Source organism: Balaenoptera ricei, chromosome 5 (genome assembly GCF_028023285.1).
Source record: "Balaenoptera ricei isolate mBalRic1 chromosome 5, mBalRic1.hap2, whole genome shotgun sequence".
Classification (NCBI taxonomy): domain Eukaryota; kingdom Metazoa; phylum Chordata; class Mammalia; order Artiodactyla; family Balaenopteridae; genus Balaenoptera; species Balaenoptera ricei.
In genome coordinates, this window is record NC_082643.1 from 97,770,801 (window position 1) to 97,793,520 (window position 22,720).

Below are 22,720 nucleotides of genomic sequence, written 5' to 3' on the forward strand. Positions count from 1 at the left end.
AGAGTGATGCTCTCCCCAGCCTCTCCCTTCCTTCTACCAGAGATGAACATACAGATGAGCAGGAAATAACTTTTTTTGTTGTTTTTAAGCCACTAAAACTCTTGGATGCTTTGTTACTGCACCATAACCTAGCCCATCCTAACCAATGTAGAGTACTGAGATAGAAAAGCTACAGAGGCTGATCATCTTAGCAATTACAACACCAGCAGAATCCACAACTGAAACCATCCACTGATAACTCCAAAAGCACCTTCACTAGTGATTTCACTTGCTTCTCCAACTGTGTCCATTCTAAAAAAGATGATTATGAGATTTCAAACCTCATTTTTTTTTAATTTTTGAAAATTTAAAACTACGTATTCAGTATTGAGGAGGTAACGATGAGCAAGGACTACTTTTTCCTAGGAAGTAAAAAAAAAAAAAAAAAAAAAAAAGGGGGTGGAGGTGGATAAGGAAGGATAAGCCACAAAACAGGGAGGATGGAACTGAATTCAGAATTCACAAAAGTTTCCAAGAAGAATTAAAACATATTTCCCACAGACTTGTGCATAAATTCCCAGTAATCCACAGTACTTCTCGGCAAACTGTGTGTCATAGCTTCGGTTCGGCCCCCTGCACGTATACAGAAATGCATGCACAATCACTGTGGTGCAAAAGTTAAAAATGTCATTGGAGTTTATATCTAATCAAAAGCTTTCTCTCTCTCTGAAGAAATATTTTCTCTAGCTCAGCGCAGAATTCATTCCACAACATTTAAGTGCTAAATCCCGTGCCGAGCACTGTACTAGGGTTAGGCAAGTGAAAGACGACACGGCACACAAGACTCAATGGGTCGCTGTCCTCCAGGAGTTTACTTTTTGCGGAGCATAAAAGTGTCCCCTTTTGGAGTTTTCACCCAGCCACATCCAAGCCCCCCGTAAACGATTTCCGGTGAAAAGCCCCGCAAATTTTCCCTAATCTTTACAAATATTCTCGCTTTCCGAGATGTCATCGCCCTGGAAACTGAAGTTACTGTGGGTTCTCTCTCTGGACATTTGGCAGTTATTTCGGATGCAGCCGAATGACCGGCTTGTTCCTTCCCAGCAGCGACGAGATCACAGTGACCCCCAAAAGTTTCCAACACTTAAAGCACAAAGCGCAGCCCGAACCTTCAAGATACCGACAACTCTAGCGGCTTCCACCGCCTTTCTATCGTGGATCCTAAGGAAGTTAAGGTGGCTGGGTCAGACCCCGCAACGCGCGCAGCGCACTGTCCTGAGCGCTAAACCCACAAGCGGCACAGAGCTGAGAAGCCGAAGGCCAGGCTGCAAGCCCAAGTGTGCAAAGGGTACGGAAACGTGCCCATCCCTGGTGGACTACAAGAACCGGCATGCACCGCGCCGCGGCGGCAAGCTCCGCTTCGGGACCCCAGCGCAAGGAGACCTGGGAAGTGAAGTCTCCGGGAGTCCGGACTCGCGTCGCGAAGACAGAAAGGAAGCGTTGCTAGTCCGCTCCATTAGCACGCCGGTTCCTGGCGGGGCTCCGAGCCTCTGGCTCCTGCTCAGGGTTTTCGCGGGCGGCGGGAGCGGTATGGCTCGCTTGAGTAAACTCCGGGGGGAGGGGAGAGAGGGGAGTAGATGGGGAGGCGGGGTCAGCGGAAGCGGCAGGTTGCTTCCTTCTCCTCACGCTCCCTCCCCGCCTCTCCCAGAGGGAGCGGTGGGAGGGGGAGGGAAGGGCAGAGGGAAGGTAGTGTGACACGTGTCAATCAACCCCCCTCCGGGGGGCGCGCGCTCCGGGGCTCGCGCCGAGGGCTCGCGCCCCTGCCTCGTGCCTGCGCCGCTCGTATGTAAATGAGGGCGCGTGACGCGGGACGCAGATGGACAAGGGAAGAGAGAGAATGGCCGCTGCCGCCGCCGCTGCTGCCGCCGCCGCCGCCGCCGCCGCTGCTCAGTGCCGGAGCCCTCGGTGCGCGGCGGAGAGGAGAGGATTCCGGCGGGAACTCGACTCTTGGCGCCACCGCCTCATGCACTGTGTAGGTAAGAGAGACACGGGCCGGGGCCCCGGCTCCGCGCGGCGACGGCTGCCGCAGCCTGAGGAGTTTGTGGCAGAGGGGTTTAGTTGAATCTCCCGTTCGGGTCAGTTCACTGGGGGAGCGAGATGGGAGCGGCGGCGGCGCGGCGGATCCGGCGATCGCCTTTTGTCTGGGGGCTCCTCGCCCGGCGCGGTCCGCGCTCCTTTCCCCTCCTCAGCTCTTTGGCTTCCCGGGAACTGTTAGTTCGGACCCGCTCGCCGAGCCCCCGAGGAAACGGCTCGCTTGCGCTCTCCCCGAAACTCCTCGGCGCCCCTGGCCGCTTGCCGTCCACCCTGTCAAGAGGGAGGAAGCGGGCCGGTGGGTCGGCGCCCGGCCGGAGAGGAGCCGGCGGGCAGAGCCGGCGGGAGGAAGGCGGGCTGGTCCGCGCCCCGGCCGGGCGCACACACACCCCCTTCTGCCGCCGGGGTCCGGGCGGGCCGACGCGACCGGGTTCCCGGGGACGGGGATCTGAACGACCCCCGGGAGCTCGCGGGGCGGGGGCTGCGGGTGAGCCGGCTGGGGGCGAGGGGCGGCGGGGGCGTCGCCCGAGGGGCGGGGGCGCCCAACTCTGCCCTCTCGCGCTCGGCGGCGGCGGCGCCGTGTGTACTCCTTTAAGAAGGAGCCGCTCGAGCGCTGACGGTTGGGATTTGAAGTTCTTCCTCCCTCTTTGGAAGTCTGGACGGAGGGGGGGGGGTGTTGCCATGGCGACGGCAACCCCCCCGTTCTCCTCGCGGACGCCCCGAAGACTCGGGTCCTCTTTTACTATCATGTGATGGACCTTTCCTTGCACAGACACGCACATCGCCCTCCCCAACTCCCATCCCCGTTCTGCAATTCCGTCTTCCCTTTTGGTTGGGTCGGAATCTTTCTGCTTCAAACTTCTGGGCTCCGGGCTGTCATTCTGCGGGTTGCTCGGGGGTGGCGGGAGGTGGTGGGACCTCCCCACCTTGCCGCCGTCGCTATTTTGTCTGAGTAAGACGTGTGCGTGGAGCTGTTATCCAGCAGGTTGGATAACACCGAGTGGGCACCGAGGGGATAACGCGGATTATGGGATGGGGTGTGTTGTGTTTGTTTTGGAAGGGGTTGATGGGTGGGAGAGTAGGAGAAGAGGTAGAGGGAAGGTTGCATTGTCTAAGGAGTGGATAGTGGCAGCAGCTTGCTCGACTGACAGTTAAATCTTGGCATTTGGAGTTGAGGAGTAACCTTAGTGCCCTAAGAAAACAACTCTCTTACCCTGTTTCCATCTGTTCTTGCGCCACCTCGCGCCCCTTTTCCCCAAGCCCCCTCAGATTTGTTTGGTTAGCGCCTGAAGATCTTTCTTGTTTTTCACTAGTAAAAAGGAGATCGTGGTAGGATAAACTAGTACAACTTCAAATCAGAAATGTGCACTGCAGAATACGGTGGATATAGGAAAACGTACGAGAAGGAAGTTTGCTCTGAGTAGGGGCATTTAAGTTATGTTCAAGCAATTCACTGTTTTACCCTTTAAAATATGTTTTGTTCTTCTCTAAGGAAACGTTCTAGGAAATAGCTTTAGTCAGGTATTCATAAGTGATTTTATCTCTTTTTAAAAAGTGTAAAAAAATCCTCACGGTATTCTTATATAAAAATTTTAAGCCAAGGGTTGCTGGTGCTTCCCGAATACAAAATGGACCCTGTTTTTATAATTGCTTATGTAAAGATCTCTTCCACTGACAACCTGTTTGAAAATAGTTGAGTTCGTTCAGTTAGAATCAGGCAGGATGATAGCATTGTAACGCCGGCTCGAGATACTATTGTGTTAAGTTTTGCCGAGGCACAGTTATTTGACGGTGTCTTTGGACAATTTTTATATTTTAGAATACTTTGGTTTTTCTTTTTTCTCATCTTGCTTGTTTAGATACATTAAGTATGGCTTTGTCTCACAAAAATATATGTGCTTTTGAAAAATAGTCGAATTTTAATTAAACACAAAATTAATTGGATTTGATGGAAAAAAGGGAAATAGGATGTCTTTCTGTCTTACCTACTTGGATACTCAAGTAGGATTGGAAGACATTGAAAATTGTGTTAATACTGTGTGTCTAATATGCAGTCTCTATATTACATTTTTAATGTAGTATACACTTGTATGGTATTTGAAAGAAAATTTTTTCCTGAGCTCTAACTATATTTGAGAATTGTTTCCCACAGTCCCAGTCCTAGTCAGGAGACCTAGGAAGATCCATCTCATAGTTTGTTTTTATCATGGTTGTTTTTTAAATAAACAATAAAACTCTCTTAAACAGGATATACACTGGTTGACTGGGTTTTTTTTCAGTAGTCTATATGTGAAGCACCTACTCACAGTATGAATTGGGATTAAATGTATTTTGTGTAACTATTTAAAGTTACCTTTTGCTATTACTTTGTAAATATATTTGAAAAAAGCTGTATTCTTTTTACTTTGCATGTGTGTATGTGTGTGAATATATATATGTACTTCTGTATTGAATATTCATTGCTCTTATTGGATGAAATTATTTTTATAAAATATTCTTTCTGCCTTTGGGGAAGAAAATGATCCACAAGTCTTATTTTTAAATGAAATATGGAAATTGTAAGCAGTGTCTCAGGGCCTTACAGCAAATTAGTATTGAGCCAGTAGTGAAGTTTTAAAATCTCAGTTCTTAGCCTAAATCTTTAAAGTAGTCTCATTCATTTTTTAAATAACATATATAAATATTCTAATTTTATGAGCAAAAAGTTCATTTTCCTTGCCATGACTGCTTGTAGTTAGCTAAGATGTTTAACTCTTGATATGGAAAATGATATTTACCTTTCTCTATTTGTGGAACTCATCTCTTTAGGTTAGGTTTATGGCTACTCTGTGATTTAATCCTGGTTTTTCTTTTTTATAATTGAAGAATTGTCCTGTAAGCTGTATGTCCCAATTAATAGGTTTATTTACAATGTGGTGCTTTTTACAATTTGATTTTTCTCTGTAGTCATCCTGTACTATGCTATACTTTTGAATATGTTCATCTAACAAATGTTTGAGTGCTTATTGGTTATAATAAATAGTATCCTAGTACTCAACATGTTGAGTGATAACAGATATAGTCCTGGATCTTATGGAATTATATATGGAATATATAATTAGTATCTGATAAATCATAAAATTTAAAGCAAACTCAAGTCCAGGATAAAAGAAATGCATTAGTATATTTTTAAACATTATCAGGACTTGTGTAGTCTATTAGGATATTTGATCTGGGAAATAAGTTGTCTGTTTTGTTTTAACTTTTAATTTTGATATAATTTCGAACTTAAAAGAAAAGTTGGAAAAATAGTACAAGGAACTCCTCTATACCCTTACCCACATTCACCAATTGTATTACATTTTGCAGTATTTGCTTTATCATTCTTGCCTTATATCTATATCTTTTTTTTTTTTTTCTGAACCATTTGAGGGTAATTTGGAGACATGATGCCTCTTTACCCCTAAATTCTTCAGTTATATTTCCTAAAGCCAAGGACATTGGCTTACCTAACCACAGTATAGTTATTAAAACCAGGAAATATAACATTGACATACTATTAATGATACTGTTATTGAATTCATAATCCATATTCAGATTTTATCCATTTTACTTTATAAGCTTTTCCCCCCAGCTAGGATCATACATTGCATTTGGTTGTCATATCTCTTTTTAGTCTCTTTAAATCTGGAACACTTCCTCAGCCTTTCTTGTATTTCTTGACCTTGACATTTTTGAAAAGTACAGGAGAGTTATTTTGTAGAATGTCCCTCAATTTGAATTTGTCTGTTGTTTCCTCATGATTAGATTGGTTATGCATTTTTGGCAGGAATACCTCTGAAGAGATGTTCTGTCCTTCTTAATACATCATATCTTGAGATTCATAATGTTGTTTTGTCCCAGTGTTGGTGATGGTAGCTTTGAAAATTTGGTTAATGTGGTATTTTCCATATTTCTCCCTGAAAGTTACTATTTGTCCTTTTGTAATTAATATGTAATTTGTGGGAAAATACTTTGAGGAACAGGATATTTACATAGTCTCATCAAAACTTTACCCACAAGTTTTAACATCCATTCATGATTTTTCTAGCTTCATCATTCTGTAACTAGTAGCTGATATTCTGTCATAAAGCAGTCTATCCCATCTCCTTTATTTATTTTGTTAGTTATTTTCATCTGTATGAACTCATGGGTTCTTATTTTATTCAGTGGTTAAATCCATTACTGTCATTATTTTGATTTCCAAATTGTCCCAGGTCTGGCCAGTGGGAGCCCCATCAAGCTGTTCCAGTGATTTTGACAAATCACATGTCTCCCCAACCCCTCCCTGCCCAATGATTATTTTTGAGCACTTCCTTCCTGCCCAAACAAGATATTCCAGGTTCATCTTGTACTTCACATGTCCCAGCCCTGACATCAGCCATTTTTCCAAGGAGCCCTCCATTCTTTTTAGTGGAAAATAGATTTAGATAACAAAATCTGAACACGAGGTGTCAGGACTGTTTTTAAGCCCTATTTTTCTGATACAGAAGTTAATGATCAGTGTAACCAGTGTAACTGTTTTGCCTAAGGTTACAACAATAAAACAATGAAGATTTGATAAGAATCATTCTGTAAACTCCAACATACCATTGTTGTCCAGTAGAAATAAAATGGGTGCCAAATATATTATTTAAAATTTTCTAGTAGCCACATTAAAAAAGCATGTTTGATTTAGCCCAATATATTAAAAATATTTTAACATTAATCCATATAAAATTGTTGAGTTAGTTTACATTCTTTTTAAAACATTAAGTCTTTGAAATCAGTTATTATAGCATATCTCAGTTTGGACTAGCTACATTTCAGGTGCTTAGTAGCCTCATGTGGCAAATGGCTACCACATTGGACAGCACAGTTTTATAGTGTAGTGACTCTAGCCAAGGCTTGATTACCTTGGTACCACTTATTTCAAATCTGTTGATACTAACCAAACTGATAGCTTTCCCCAAATCTTTTATTCCCCAAATCTTTTATTTGAATAATGTAATATAGTGAATGGGAATATAGGCACTGGAGCTAGACTACCTGTGTTTGAACTCTAGCTCTCTAGCTGTTGCCACCTACCAGGGTGGACAAGTTACTTAACCTCTCTGCACTTCAGTTTCTTACCTGTAAATTGAAGATAATGAGGTTGTTCGAAAATTAATTGTGTTGATATATGTTAATATGTGTCTGCCATATAGAAAACATTCCATAAACATTTGCTGTTATTATTATTTATACAGGTTATTAAAAGCTTTGAGCTTTATGTTTTTGCCAGTAGATTCTTTCTGGTGGGGATGCTGATGAACAATGAAGAGATCATGAGGCATGTTAGAGAAAAAGATAGTAAGGGCTTGAAAGATCTATATTCTAGGGTATTCTTGAGCCGTAGAGTCATGGAGTTTAAGAATCACAGTAAAATCACTTAGCTTGATCTTCGCTTTTTATGTATAAGAAAATCAAAAGACATTTGATGCCGTGGTACGTTGCAAGGAATGTTTTGGCTTTGTAGTAGCTGAATACAAGAAATTCGTTTAAATTCATTAAAAAAAAAATCTGTATCACAGTATATCATCTTGAACCTACTCTTTGTTGGTACCTACACTCTGTACTCTTCCTGTTAACCAACTCACTGTGTTAGAGTTCTACACTCTGCAGGTGTTTGCAGAGTAGACTTTTCCAAACTACCTGCCCCATTGATAATCAGCAGTATCGGGGCAGAGGATATTCTCTTCCTCTATTTTTTAACCTCTGAAGAAGTTACGGGAGCACTTCATAGAGCTATAACACTTAAAGATGGGATAGTCCAGGTAAATAAAGTTCTAGATAATCAACTTGACACTTCTTTCTGGCTGCTTCTTGCCTCCTACTCTTTTATTTTTCCACCAACTTCTACCTCATCTTGTCACTATTGCTATGTAAATTCTGGAAGAGTAGATTTACTTAGAAATCTGGATTTGATGAGAACTGGTATGAATGGGTCAACTACCCAAAAACTTTGCACAACTGTCTTTTCAGGCACTAGCAAATTTTTTATCCATTAAAAAAAGATGTGAATTAAAGCACTATCTAATAATATGTATCAGGCAAATGGAATCTATGATGATCATGAGTAGTTGGGTGGTAAAGACACATATCCACATTTCTCTGTAAAATAGGCACATTGTGAATTTTGCATGTAAAATTTGAAATTCTGTGTACTCTTGGATTATTGTATACTTGGAAGTTCTGCCACCCTTGGGTTCAAGCAGTATATGAATTTCGTATATTTGCATATGTTAGAAACAGGCTGTATGCTGGTCTGGGCATGTCACATGTATTCTCCTCTCTGTGTGGTGCTGTCTCTTCCTGTCCGTGCTACTTCCCTTGGCTGGTTACATGTGTGTATCCCTCCCTGTTTGGCTGGGCACTGTGATAAGTTCCTGTTATGTCACCGGAAGTAGCTATTGTGTATCCTCCATGCTGCCCCGGTTTATCTTTCAATCCTGGTGTTTAATTCTTCTACCACTGTGCAGTCTTGGGAGGAGCAACAGAGGCATGTAGATTTTTGGATATGCAATTTTTTCTTCCTTTTTGGTAAATCCAGTTTTTCAATTATAATATCATACGTTATTGAGGTTTAGAGTTTCTATCTTTTTCTTTTTTGATAATATTCCTTCTTTTTTGGGTGTGTGTGTGTATTTTATTCACCACAGAATATAGATAAGAGGGTGTGAATAGGCCCAGACCAACCTACTGCTACCATTAGGAAACTAATTAAGGTAACAATGCCATATTTGTATTTGAAGAGTGGCACTTTGCTCTTAATAAAGCTAATTAAAAATTTGTTTTGAGGATTTTTATGTTTTCTAGAAAACAACTTACAATGAAGAATCACTTTTCTATATCTCCTTTCCTTTTATATAGTTTTCCCATTAATTGGCAACAACCCTGCTTACTTATATTTGCTTCTTTGTTTTTCTTTTTTCTTTACCTTGATCTATTACCAAGTTATTATTATTTTCTTTACAATATCTCTTGGATTCAGTTTTTCTGATGAAGTGTTAAGCACTTGGGCCGATTTAGGTAAGACTCTAGTTTATATCAGTATCTGCATCATTGATTTTACTGTCCTTCAGTCTAGCTTATAACCTATATTAAATCATTATTTGGAATAGCTGCTTTGATTTTGTACTTTACAAAGCAGTAGTATCTCCCATTTGTCTTTTTTCATCAAACAAAAGCTCCGAACCATATCCAGTGAGTTGACCATAGTCCACCAGGCTTCTTCCCTGTTCGTTTGCCTAGTTTCTTCTTTAGACAGCCCAGCCACTTTCATCTGCCTTTACTTCTGTTTTGTACACATGGCTCCAAATTCTTGAGTATCTTATTAATCATAACAGCTACCCTGCCTGCATCCTCAGTCTCCTTTAAAATTCAGTTGTATCCTAGAGTCTTTTCTAAAATATTTCTTGAAAAACTAGTTTGAGACTTTCTCTGTTAATTCAGATTGGCCAGTTCTTTTCTGATGGCTATGTGTAAGGTGTGTATGTAGTGAAAAAACTTTGTCCAGTAGTCTTCATATTTAAATAGTAAACTATTTAGTAAACAGTTTAGGGACAAGGGGCTAAGTCTTCACAAATGGTAAAAAGGATTAAGAATTGAAAGAACATAGTTCCTTTTTAGCCTCTATTGTTATAACCTTAGGCACGAGTCATTTCACTTTTCATAGATGGAAATCTACGGATAATAGATTTAGAGCTGTCCTTAAATGTTCACTATCTTTTGTTTTTATGAAAGGTGCTATAATACTTATATAGTAGTGGTTTCTGGGCTAAAAATATAAATTAAGGAATTACCAGCATAAAGATGATATTTAAATCCTTGAAATGGATGAGACCACCTAAGGGTAAGGGATAGTATAACTAGAGAGGAGTACTCAGTACCGTGTCTTAAGGAATCTTAGCATTCCTTGGATGGAGGAAGAGGAGCCTCAAAGGAAAGCCACTGGACTTTTACACTGAAAAATAAGGCCATTGGCTATGTCGGAAAACCAGGAGAGATGGTATTACCAAATCTGAGTGAAGAGTGTTAAAATAAGGAGGGATTGTTATATGTTGATGAGATGTCAAGTACTGTTAAACAGGGAAATGTGCATTGTTTTTGGCAGCATGGAAGTTCTTAGTGACCTTGACCGGATAAATTTCAGCAGAGTGGTAGGGATGGAAGCTATATTGTAATAGGTTAGAAAGTATTTAAGATGCGTGGAAGAGGAGAAACCATTTGAGAAGCTACATTTTGAGGAAGAACAGATGTATAGAGCAGTAATTGGAAGGGTGTGGGATCTAGGGATGTTTGTTTTATACATGGATAATAAGATGGAGAATACTTTTTTGAATTGATAATATCCATGATTACTTTATATGTTAATTAAGCTGAGACTTGATAGCAACAAAATATTGAGAGATAAATTAGATAAATAGGATGGGCTTGGTTTGAATCACTGAATGTGAACTCTAAAATTGTTTCTTTTTCCCTTCAAAACATATTTTCCTAATTAAGTTTATCAAGTAAGATACGGTATGTAGCATTAGTGTGTTACACAGTTTAAAAGATTGATTTTTTCCAGTTAATTTACTGTTTCCAGTCAATCATCAAATATCTTGAGTCCTACTGTGTGCTAGTTGATGGGAGTGTAATTTTATGTTTCTTCCTTAACCAGGTTCTGAACTAGAAACAGACTTAGGAATCAGGGATCAAAATGTTAGCTTTTTAGATGGTAAGGTTGTATTGAAGAACCTGGCTTGTAGCTGAAGCCAGAATTAAGACAATATCATCCTGAATTGAACTTACCAACCTATCAAAGACAGAGCAGCTAGAGCTGCAGGCCTCTTCTACAATACAAGGAAGCTCTACCCCATGTGGTTTGCTTATAGGTAGGTAGGACCATCAAGGCAGAATGAACGGTAGGCTTGAACGTGCATGAAAAATGACCTTTAAAACATTAATCCATTCCACTAGGAACAACTATCAGCATGTTGCCAATACTAGTTATTCCTCTTTCCTTTGGTAGGATGAATAAGGGGTAGAGAAAAGGGCAGAAGCTTCTTCCAGAATACTTCCCCTAAAAACGTGATTAGGATAGGGAGAGGTGGGAACTGTGAGTTGGGTAAAAAAGCTAATTCCTACACTAGGAATTCTTTGCTTTTAAAGAGCTCACAGTTATCAGGGATGTTAAGTATTAGAGATGGCATAATATAATGGAAAGGCTTAGGAGACAGCAATTAATTTTGATTTGAAGAATCTGAAATGACTAGGCTTCAAAGGATTGACTGAAAGCTGGGGTTGGCAGACTTTTTTTGTAAAGGGCTGGATGTAAATATTTTAGGCTCTGTGGGCCATATGGTCTTTATTGCAAGTACTCAACTCTGCTGTTGTAGCACAAAAGCAATCTATAAATGAATGAACATGGCTGTGTTCCAGTAACAAAACTATTTACAAAAATAGGCAGATTTGGTCTACTGGCCGTGGTTTGCTGATCCCTAAGTTAAATGATCCAGCAGAAAAGTAGGGTGGAAGGAACAGGTTGAAGGATAGTGTAAGCAAAGGTATAGAAGTCTAAGTAATGTATATTCTGAAAATATTCAGCAGTCTAGTGTCACTGGAGTATAGGGTGGGAGTAGGAAGTAGGACTGAAAGTATAAATTATGGCATCTATAAGGAGGAAATTATAAGCCTTTGAAGTTTTTTTTTTTTTAATGGGTAATAAGCATGATCAGATAAGTCGGCTTATTTTCATTTTGAACATCTGCTGTTGGTTCAGGTTCGAGGGTTTTTTTATTTCTAATAGTTTTAAGAAGCTCAAATTTAAGCAGCCCTTTTAAGTCAAAACTGGGAAAATGAGCAATCTCCACTTCAATAAATTAATTAAGATATTGGATTGCTGAAGTACTCTCAGATGGCACCCTTCTTTTTTGCTTGGGTTCTGAACAACTTGAAAATTAAAACAAGGAGAAAGATGGAAGCAGAATATTACTTTTATTACTAATAGAGTCCAGGCTAGAGAAATAGATTGGTGAAGGAGTCAGGTGTTCTGGCTTAAGCCAATTTATCCACCCAGTGCTAGGCATACTAGGGAAGCAGAGCGGAATATGAGCTCTCTGTGAGTATGTTCTCCCGATAGCTACTCCCAAGTGTCTACCCAACTATTCTTTACAAAATCACCAATCAGATCAGTCACTTCGCTTCCCTAGGAGTGAAGAGAGGCTCAGATTGTGCTTATGACACATCCTTCCTCATAGAAACAGGGAGCAAGGAAAAGGTGTTACTCCTGTAACAATCAAGGCTAATTTTTGCAGAGTTGTATCTGGGCATAAGTGTACTGGAAACAATACAATTGTCATTATACTGAAAACAAGTCAAACTTACATATTCTAAATATTTTAAAAAATATTTAATTCTAGTGTTTGAAACACTTATATTTTTTAAACTCTCAAAATAAAATTGGTAGTTTTGTTTTTTTGATGAACTAGATTTTTCTACAGGCCTATGTAAGATAAATAAAATGCATATTTGGCTAGAAAAGAAAGGCAAGACTTCCTTTATCAATTTTCAATTGACTTTTTAAATTTAGAAGGAATTAATGTAAAAGAATTGACCACTGTTTCTTTAAGTGGAAAAAGCAGATACTTTGACAAATAGATTATCCTTTTAATTAGCTTGGATTATGGGTGCTTATGCAGTTTATTCACTGGTATCTCTCTTTCTTTTTTTTTTTTAAATGTCATCAGTCGTTCTTCCTTGTTCCCTTCTTCTTTCCTTTCGGAACGTTTCAGTACTGAAACCATCAGGTGGGACCAAACAAAGTGTCCACACTGGTTAGGGTATATGGGGGGAGGCGGCATGTCCTCTTGAAGGAGTGGGTATGTCAGAGCCTGGCAGGGTTGAGGAGGGTCCCCATGTGGGTTGATGGAGCTGGAGGTATGAGGAGCAGTCTGAATAGGAGGGGCACACTAGTGTAAGGTGTTGGAGCCCAAGCAGGGTCAGATCGGTATTTGCGAAGGTGAGTAACCTGGTACAGAGTAAGAGGGATAAGAGGGCATCTACTAGGAGGTGATGGCCACCAGGGGTGGCAGCAGAAAGGCATCTGTGTAGGAGGGTAGCCTGGTTTGGGTGTATTGAGCCTCAAGTTGGATATGGTGGGAGTCCATGGTTGGAGGCATCCCAGTGCAAGATCAGAACCTGAGGGTGGGGAGAGGAAGACATCCCAGTGGAGGATCAGCTCAATATGGGATATTAGTGCCTAGGCAAGATGAGGAGGATATTGTAGGAGGAGTGCCAGGCACGAGGAATAGGGGAGGTTATACCCATGGAGGAAGTATGTGGGTGTTGGGGCAGAGAGGGGTAAAGAGAGCGTCCATGTGGGGATGGGGAAGCAGCCACAATGGGAGGCTGGTAACATACAGGGAGACTAGTCAAATAAATAACCTTAAGGATAATGGGAGCCAGCCTGTCACTGTCTGAGAAGGGAGTTACCATTATGGAAGTGGAAAAAACTAGAATGCTTTCTGTAGTGTTGGATTGGAAAAGAGATATTGGTATGTGAATTCATGGTTTTTCTTATATATAGATGTAGAATATAGAAATATATACTTATGCCCTAAACTGTTCACTGAGAAGGGACCTAGGAGCAGTGATACCCCAATAGCAGTGAACATAATGCTTCATTGTTAATTTCCTGATTTTAATGGTCATATTAGTAAGAGAATGCCTTTGTAGGAAACCCTTATTAAAGAATTCAAGGATGATGGGTTATCATGTAGGCCATTTACTCTCAAATAGCTGGAAAAGTAAAAGTTCTTACCATACTTAAAACATTTTCTGTAAATTTAACATTGATACAAAGTAAAAATAAATATTTAAAAGCAGTGTCATTAGTCTCAATATTACATTCTCTTGAATTAATCACTTTCAGCCCTTAAAATCCCATAGTTGGTAATATATAAACTGACTTACAGACTTTTCAACACTAAGAATTGCCTTTTGAAATAATGATAGCTAATGTCTATTGAATGCTTACCATCGTGTGTTAGACACTGTGCTAATAAGCTTTTATTTGTATTAATCACATTTAATTTTCACATGTGAAATAGTACAATTTTTATCTTCATTTTACAGATGAAAAAACCAAGGCTTAGAGAAGCTGACTTGCCCAAGACTTTTCATCTAGAAAATATGAAGATAGAATTAACATATAAGTCTATATTACTCTTTTGGTGAAACCTAGTTTAAAAATTAGCAAGTCTGATCCTTCTTGCTTTCTGATCAGATAGTTGCATTTAAAACTTTAGTACCAGATCTGTTCTCTGTTTTATTTCAGAACTTTGAATTCAGGAGTAGGGAGAAGTATTCTGGGTCTAGACCTCCTTGGCCTTTTGTTCCTGGCCCTGGAATAAGAGAGAACCAGGGGCTTCTGTATTTGAATGCACATATTAGAGTTAAGTGTTCCCTTGAGATCGGTTAGTCAGGGAATAATATCCCCAAATTTCTTTCTTGGTCTTAACATTGGGAACGGGGGAGGGGGGGGGGAGGTAAGAACATAGAGTTAGTGGGGTGAGGGATTTCCCCAGCATAGATTGTCAATGTTAAGTTTTAGTCTTGATGTAAAGATATACAGTTAACCCTCTATCCCAATTCCAAGAATGATGGCCATCCCCTTTCCAACTCTTTTGAACTTTTCCCAAGAATGGCAAGTGATCAAATAGAAATAGCTGATGACAATTTATTGTTTCATTTTAGCTATCCTTTGTCTATGCTCCCCTTTACCCATTTAGTGTAGTATAGGAAAGTAGTGCCCTGGTAAAATATGTGTTTGGGTTTTGTTTTGTTTTTTTTAACACTAATATTATGGCATCAGCTTAATCGTTACCTGTTTTTTCTCCTTTGTCTTATTATTTGACCTTTTAATATTTCTATTCTAGCACAGATATATACAGCTCATAAATGAAGTAAAATTTCCCTATGAATACAGATTAGCTTACTTACCTAACTTATCTTACTAAGTTATCTTAGTTAACTAATTTATCTTCATTCTTCTCCTCAGTCTGAACCCATAGGTGCTTTCATCCTCTGTCACAGAGTGAGTTTTTTCTGACTCTCTCATTCTTTAGACCTATTCTGAAATTGCTCTTTTGTTTTTTATCAAGAATAATTGGATTTTCAGTGTGGAAGGAAGCATGGCCATCTGCTATAATCCTTTCATACATCTCTTTTCTCTTCATAATGTTTTCAGTAAATATTTATGGGCCAGGCATTGTGCTAGGTGACTCAGATGCATTAGATTGTCTTTGTGAAGCATGGTCTTGTAGTGAAGACAAGCCTCTCCTACTCTGAAGTATGGTAAATGGTATAATAGAAGCACATACAGTATTAAAGTTGTGGTATAGAGAAGAATGATCAGGTTTCTTTGTATGGGTCCAGGAATGACTGTGGGACATGAGAAGAGAAAAGAGAAATAGAAGCTGAATCATGGAGAAACATCTAAGCAGAATATAACAATAATTATTATTATTTTAAATTATTTTATTTTACTGTTCATTAGGCATTAAGTGCTTAATTATACTAGAATTCATTTGATTTTCAAAACAGTCACATAAGTAGAAACTATTTTTATCATCCCCACTTTACAGATAAGGAAGTTAAGTAACTCACAGGTAGTGGAAAACCATTGAAGGATTTTAAAGCATGGGAGTGACATAATTTAATTTGTGGTTTTATAAGATTACTTGGCCAGTAGAGTAATAGGAGAATAGGACAGGCAAATCAATCGGGAATGTCGGGATAGCCCAACCAAGAAATTATGAGGCTCTGAAATAAGAGTAGTGGTAGAAATGGAGGAGGGAGAAGAATTCAAGAGATATGTCATTACAATCAACAGATTTTAGTCATAGGTGAGCTGTGGGCATACAGAAAAAGGAGAAAATAGAGAATCATTTCCAGGCTTCTGTTTAAGAGGCCTATTGGATTGTGGGACCATTATCCAGGATAGGACATAGAGCGGTTTTCATATTTGAGATAGTAGCGTCAGTATATAGGCGTATCAATATCTAGGATCAACCATTAGGGTGTGCTAGTTTGCTGTAAGCCAGTTGTTGCAAGAATATGTACAGCAAGACCTCTAAGGAAACCAATCATACAGTGGAATATAGTAGAGTATAAATTCTGAGCTTTCTTAACTCAGAAATTTTGCTGCAGGAATGATGTGGCACCTCTGCATTCTTGAATTCTCAACATTTGTAGGTCCAGGGGTGGCTTTGGACCTTGATTATTATCATGTGTGGTGTTTTGTTTCCCTCCCCGCCCCCCCACAAATTTTATCCCTTATTATCTGTCAGGAAAATACAGCCTAGATAGACTCAGTAATTTTATGTTGTATTTTTTTGTTTAGTATGTGAATAACTTTATAATTATTATAAGTAATTTGGAAAGACTACCTGAAGTCAGTTTTCACAAATTGTGTCAAAGTCAGTAGAGTGAATGTAACATGGTTCACTGTAGGTTTTAGACTTCCATAGCTTTGACATATAATGATTACTTCTTTAAACAAAACCCTAAACGTTTCCTTGTGTCCCTCATTTTCTCTGTCTCCTCCCATTTATTAGCCTATCTCGATATTTGATTTACTTGATCTCCCTCCACTTGTATGTCTTTCAGGTACGCTAAATATAACATATCTAAAACTGAGCTTTTGATCTCCCTCTACCAAATACCAAATCTGTTCCTCTGGTTTTCTTCATCTCATTGTACTTAGTTTCACAAGTCAGAGACCTGGAAGTCATCTTTCACTTACTGTCCATCTCCTCTCCTATACCCAGTTCACCGATTATTATTTATTATGCTTCCAAATATATTTTTTTATTTGAATTTTATTTTATTTATTTATTTTTATACAGCAGGTTCTTATTAGTTATCTATTTTGTACATATTAGTGTATATATGTCAATCCCAATCTCCTGATTCATCCCACCACCACCCACCCTCCCGCTTTCCCCTCTTGGTGTCCATACATTTGTTCTCTACATCTGTGTCTCTATTTATGCCTTGCAAACCGGTTCATCGGTACCATTTTTCTAGATTCCATATATATGCGTTAATGTACGATATTTGTTTTTTTCTTTCTGCCTTACTTCACTCTGTATGACAGTCTATAGGTCCATCCATGTCTCTACAAATGACCCAATTTCATTCCAACAGATGGCCAAGAGGCACATGAAAAGCTGCTCCACCTCACTAATTATTAGAGAAATGCAAATCAAAACTACAATGAGGGGGCTTCCCTGGTGGCGCAGTGGTTAAGAATCTGCCTGCGTAGTGGTTAAGAATGCAAGGGACACGGTTTCGAACCCTGGCCCGGGAAGATCCCACATGCCGCAGAGCAACTAAGCCCGTGCACCACAACTACTGAGCCTGCACTCAAGAGCCCGAGAGCCACAACTACTGAGCCCACATTGCCACAACTACTGAAGCATGCGTGCCTAGAGCCCGTGCTTCGCAACAAGAGAAGCCACTGCAATGAGAAGCCCGTGCACTGCAATGAAAAAGTAGCCCCTGCTCACCGCAACTAGAGAAAGCTCACACACAGAAACAATGACCCAACACAGCCAAAAATAAAAACAAACAAATAAATAAATACATTTATAGAAAAAAAAAAACTACAGTGAGGTATCACCTCACACCAGTTAGAATGGGCATCATCAAAATCTACAAACAACAAATGCTGGAGAGGGTGTGGAGGAAAGGGAACCCTCTTGCACTGCTGGTGGGAGTGTAAATTGATACAGCCACTATGGAGAACAGTATGGAGGTTCCTTAAAAAACTAAAAATAGAATTACCATATGACCCAGCAATCCCACTACTGGGCATATACCTAGAGAAAGCCATAATTCAAAAGGACACATGCACCCCAATGTTCACTGCAGCACTATTTACAATAGCCAGTCCATGGAAGCAACCTAAATGCCCATTGACAGATGAATGGGTAAAGAAGATGTGGTACATATATACAATGGAATATTACTCAGCCAAATATATCTTAAGTCCATTCTTTTCCCTCCATTTCCACTCCAGTCTAAGTAAACCTTACTTTTTTGCCTGGACTACTGCACAGATTCTTAATAGTTTCCCCTCTTCTGCTCTGATTCTTTTTAGTTTAATCTTGTGTCCTACAACAACAATCTGATGAAGTTTTTGCTTTATTCTCAACCCAACGATGACTTCCTTTTGCACCAGAGACAGAACCATGGAAGTCTGAGATATTGTTTTTTGGAAAATTATTATAGCATGCCCAAAAGTTGCAATGTGGCAGGAACCATGAGAGTACAAAAATTGACTTGAAGCCAGACTGTGAATGTTTCCCCCCCCCCTAAGGAATTAGTCCTTATTCTGATATTTAATTGGGTGTCAATTGACATTTTTGTTAGTTTGCTTTTAAGTGGTGAAGTTCACAGGAGTGCCACTTTCCACATATTATTCAGTGAATTTACTGTTGCAGTATGTTTTATACCAGTCCTCTGCAGACACTGATTACTCTTTCTCTGGGGAAATCAAAAGTAGCTTTCCCAGGAGAATATTTGAAAGCTTGGTCGTAATTTATAAAAATCATTATGGGAAATTTTAAATATACAAAAAAGAAGAAGAAAGCATAATGAATCTCCATATTTCTGTGACCCAGCTTTAACAATTGTATTGTAGGTTCTGGACTAATTTTTAATAGTAGAATTTTTATTAAACAAAGCATTTTATATGTTGGTTGTCTGAATGCAGCAGTCAATCCGTTCCATGTTCTAATGTGAACAAAGCCAGATTACACATTTTTTGTGGTAGTTGTGGGTTTATGCTAGAGTTGTGAAAAGCATCATGACATTTATGATATCTTACTGCTTGCTTTTAGGCTTAATATAAACTATTTTTGGTTCTTTATGGTTTGTTTATGAGCCAGAAAAGTTGAGCTCTGGACCCCAGAAGCTTACTCTTTTCTTCCCTTTCCTCCCTTCCCCTCCCTGCACCTCCCCTCCCTTCCCTCCCTTCCCCCTCCCATCTTTTTGTTCTGCTTTTTGAATGGCTGTAAAACCAATAAACCATTGCTGCTTATGTCTTGGATCTATCTGACATTTTATATTCATCAAGCAAATCAAAGAAGGTACTGCTTATTAATAGATTCATTGTGTATGTTGAAGAGCAGTTCATTGTTTTTCATCTTGTAGAGCCATTGAATCAACAGAGATATAGCTAATGTGTCAAAGTGTCTCAGAGCATTCCTCTTATTTGGTTGTTGCTGAAATAACAATAACTCACTAAAATTGTTTTCACATTAGTTTTACAATATTTGTTAGCGCTCATGATAATTTGGTACTTACAATTTGGTCTTGGTGTTTATTCAGATCCACATCAAATTAATTTATGACTTGGAAAGTCTGAATTTTAAGAGATATGGATAGACAGATATATAGAGACATAGAAGTATATATAGGTATCCATCTATACACATATATGTATAATTTATCATTAGTAATAACAATTGTGATGATTCCAGGAGACTTTTTTTAAAAAATTTATTTATTTTATTTATTTATTTTTGGCTGCATTTGTCTTCGTTGCTCTGTGCGGGCTTTCTCTACTTGTGGCAAGCCGGGGCTACTTTTCATTGCGGTGCGCAGGCTTCGCATTGCAGGGGCTTGTCTTGTAGCGGAGCATGGGCTCTAGGTGCCCGGGCTTCAGTAGTTGTGGCACATGGGCTCAGTAGTTGTGGCTCGCAGGCTCTAGAGCACAGGTTCAGTAGTTGTGGCGCACAGGCTCAGTTGCTCTGCAGCATGTGGGGTCTTTCCGGACCAGGGCTCAAACTCGTGTCCCCTGCATTGGCAGGCGGATTCTTAACCACTGCGCCATCAGGGAAGCCCCCAGGAGACTTTCTTAAAAAGTATTTTTAGTTTAATTTTAATGAATAGTTGAAGAGAATGTCCTGTTGACATTTGTGTGCTTAAAGTTACAATTATATAAAAAGTATTAAATTGAGATTTTTGTAATAAATTATGAATTTAGAGTACCTTTAATTCTAAGTGTCACTTATTAACTTTGTAACCTTTAGAAAGTCATAAGCTATTCTCTCAAAGTTGTTAGGTATTGATTTTCAAGTCAGCGCTTTTTTTCCTTCTTCCTTTCTCTTTACTGGACCTCTCTGTATGATTTGTTGACAACCTCTTCTTAACATCCTTTTTTAAGCTTCACATTTTCTTTCCTTCGACAAATTTCCTAGACTCAAATGTGATCATATTACCATCTGTGTAAAATTCTTCATTGCTTCCCCACCACCTTGGGATAAAGTCTAAATTCATAATATATTTTAGAAAAGCCCATCATAACCTGCTGCCTCTGTTCTTTTAGCCTTTTTGTTTGTCATTCTACCTTGAGCACTACCATCAAGGAGCCGCATCAGTAGCACAGTAATAGTAGTATAGTAATAATAACAGCTAACATTTATTAAACACCTATAAATATTTGTGCCAGATATGTGCTTTACACATATTCTGTCCTTTAATCCTATAGTAATCCTGGGTATAGGTATCATAGTTAGCATTTTACAGAGGAGCCATGCTGAACCCTTTTTGGATCATCAAGCACTGTGTCTTTGGGCTTTTGCATTTTTTTTTCCTTCTGGATTACCAGTAGCTGCTATCCATTTCTTCTTTTTGTAAACATTTTAAAAAAGTATAACTACATAGAGAAAAGTATATGTATTATAAACTTACACTTTAAGGGAACAAAGTGAACATACTCTTGTAACCACCACCAGATTAAGAAATAGAACCCCCCAGAAGTCACCTCATAATCCCTCCCAGTCACTACTCTCTCCCCCGTCAAACGTGAATAGTATTCTGACTTCTTAACATCATAAATTATTTTTTGCCTATTTTGGGAAACTTTGTTTAAATAGAATTATATAGCATTTATTCTTTGTGTATAGCTTCTTTAACGTATTATGGTTGTAAGATTCATTCTTGTGGTCTCCCATAGATTATTCATTTTCATTGCTCTAATAATATTCTAATATGTATATATGTCATAACTTATTCATCTATTCTGTTTTGAAGGATTTTGGGCTGTTCCCAGTTTACATTATTACAGACAGTACAGTTGACATTCTTATATATTATACGTATTTAATTTTGATTCAACTCCTGGATTATTTTTCTGTCACATTTTAGCTAATTAGACTTCATTTTTTCAGCTTTTCTTAGCCTTTCCAAGTTTGTATTTGGTACCCTTCTGTATGCACTGATAATCACTCTCTCCTTTCTCTATCATATAACATTTATGCTGTATTTCCCACTAAGTAAAAAGTGTGTGTGTGTGTGTGTGTCTACGGGTAAAGGAAAAAACGTGTTTTTTCCTTCCGTTTCTTGGCACCCACTGAGTCCTTAAATAATTGTCGAGTGAATGAGTTTTTTCAGTACATTTACCCTGCATTGCTAAAAAATAAACAAGCATAAATTTAATGGAACTTGGGTAATATACTTATTCTCTGCCTTTGTTTTATTCTCTTCAGTTAAATATATAGATTTACCTTAAAATTGATTATTATCAAGTTATATTGAAATTTTTAAATTTGTCCGGTATTTACGTAGTCCCTTTTGTGCTTCCGTTCTACCATACAGCTATCCTGCAAAGTATCTTTGGAAATTTTCTTTATAATTTGTGACACATTTAATAACCTTATTTGTGGCGAATGATATTATTTGCCCTTTGAAGGTTGTGTTGTTTTGGATATAGCCAAAAGACATTTGGAGCTATGACAGTAATTTTATGAATGATACACTGTATCAAAAGTGAGTTGAGATTTCAGGGAACATAGACTCTCTGCTACCCTCATCCCCTTGTGGCTTTGAAAACTATTTCTTTATACAGAATTGTCACTGAATTCAGATAGAGTTAAGTCATTGAGATAAGCCAGAGTTTATAGTATATTTTGCTTCTGAGTTTCTTGGGCCTTAAAAGCTGATTATTTTGCAAGTTACTTACCTTGTACTTAATTTATACTTGAGCATTAGTTCCTTAACTTGTAAGAGTGTTTTCTTTTTCATTTTTAGACTTTTTCATCTTGAATTTGTCTTCTCAGAAATCAAAATTTTTATCTTTGCTTTAACCACCATGCCATTACTAACACCCAGCCCCCCAAATTAAATACTAAAGATAATGTACCTTCTACCATCTTATTTCTCTCACTTTCTGTTTGGCTTTAGCACTCTTTTCTTGCTCATCACAGGGATTCTATGTAATGTTTATTGAGCTTGTCTGCTTTTTGTTTTTCTTTCCCATTAAACTATGACCTTAAGGCAGGTGTTTATTAGGAGTGTAACAAAAATGTTGACTCTATGAAGACTTTATCACCTGTTTTAGTCTTCTCTAAAACACTGTACTTGCTACAAATGCTCATTTTTACAGTAGTAATCTTTCTTATTATTTAAAAACTCTCTACTTCTTTCTTGAAAAATCATTGTGTTACTAAGTGTAGGTGGTCCCTCTCTCTCTTCAACCAAATCCTCTGTCAGCTGCATTTTAGGCGAATTCAACTACATTTATTAGGTGAATCACTGTGATAGATCCTAGGGTTAA

The 22,720-nt window shown here is 38.9% G+C and overlaps 1 protein-coding gene across 8 annotated transcripts in view; it reads left to right on the forward strand.

Annotated features, from left to right (window-relative positions):
- The first annotated feature begins 1,707 nt into the window (after window positions 1–1,707).
- LCORL (ligand dependent nuclear receptor corepressor like) overlaps window positions 1,708–22,720 on the forward strand; it is a 179,302-nt gene continuing 158,289 nt past the window's right edge. For all 8 annotated transcript variants that reach the window (XM_059923276.1, XM_059923278.1, XM_059923273.1 and 5 more), the window contains exon 1: window positions 1,708–2,015. In XM_059923276.1, the coding sequence (XP_059779259.1) occupies window positions 1,856–2,015 (160 nt within the window). In that variant the 5' untranslated portion in view covers window positions 1,708–1,855. The remainder of the gene's footprint in view (window positions 2,016–22,720) is intronic.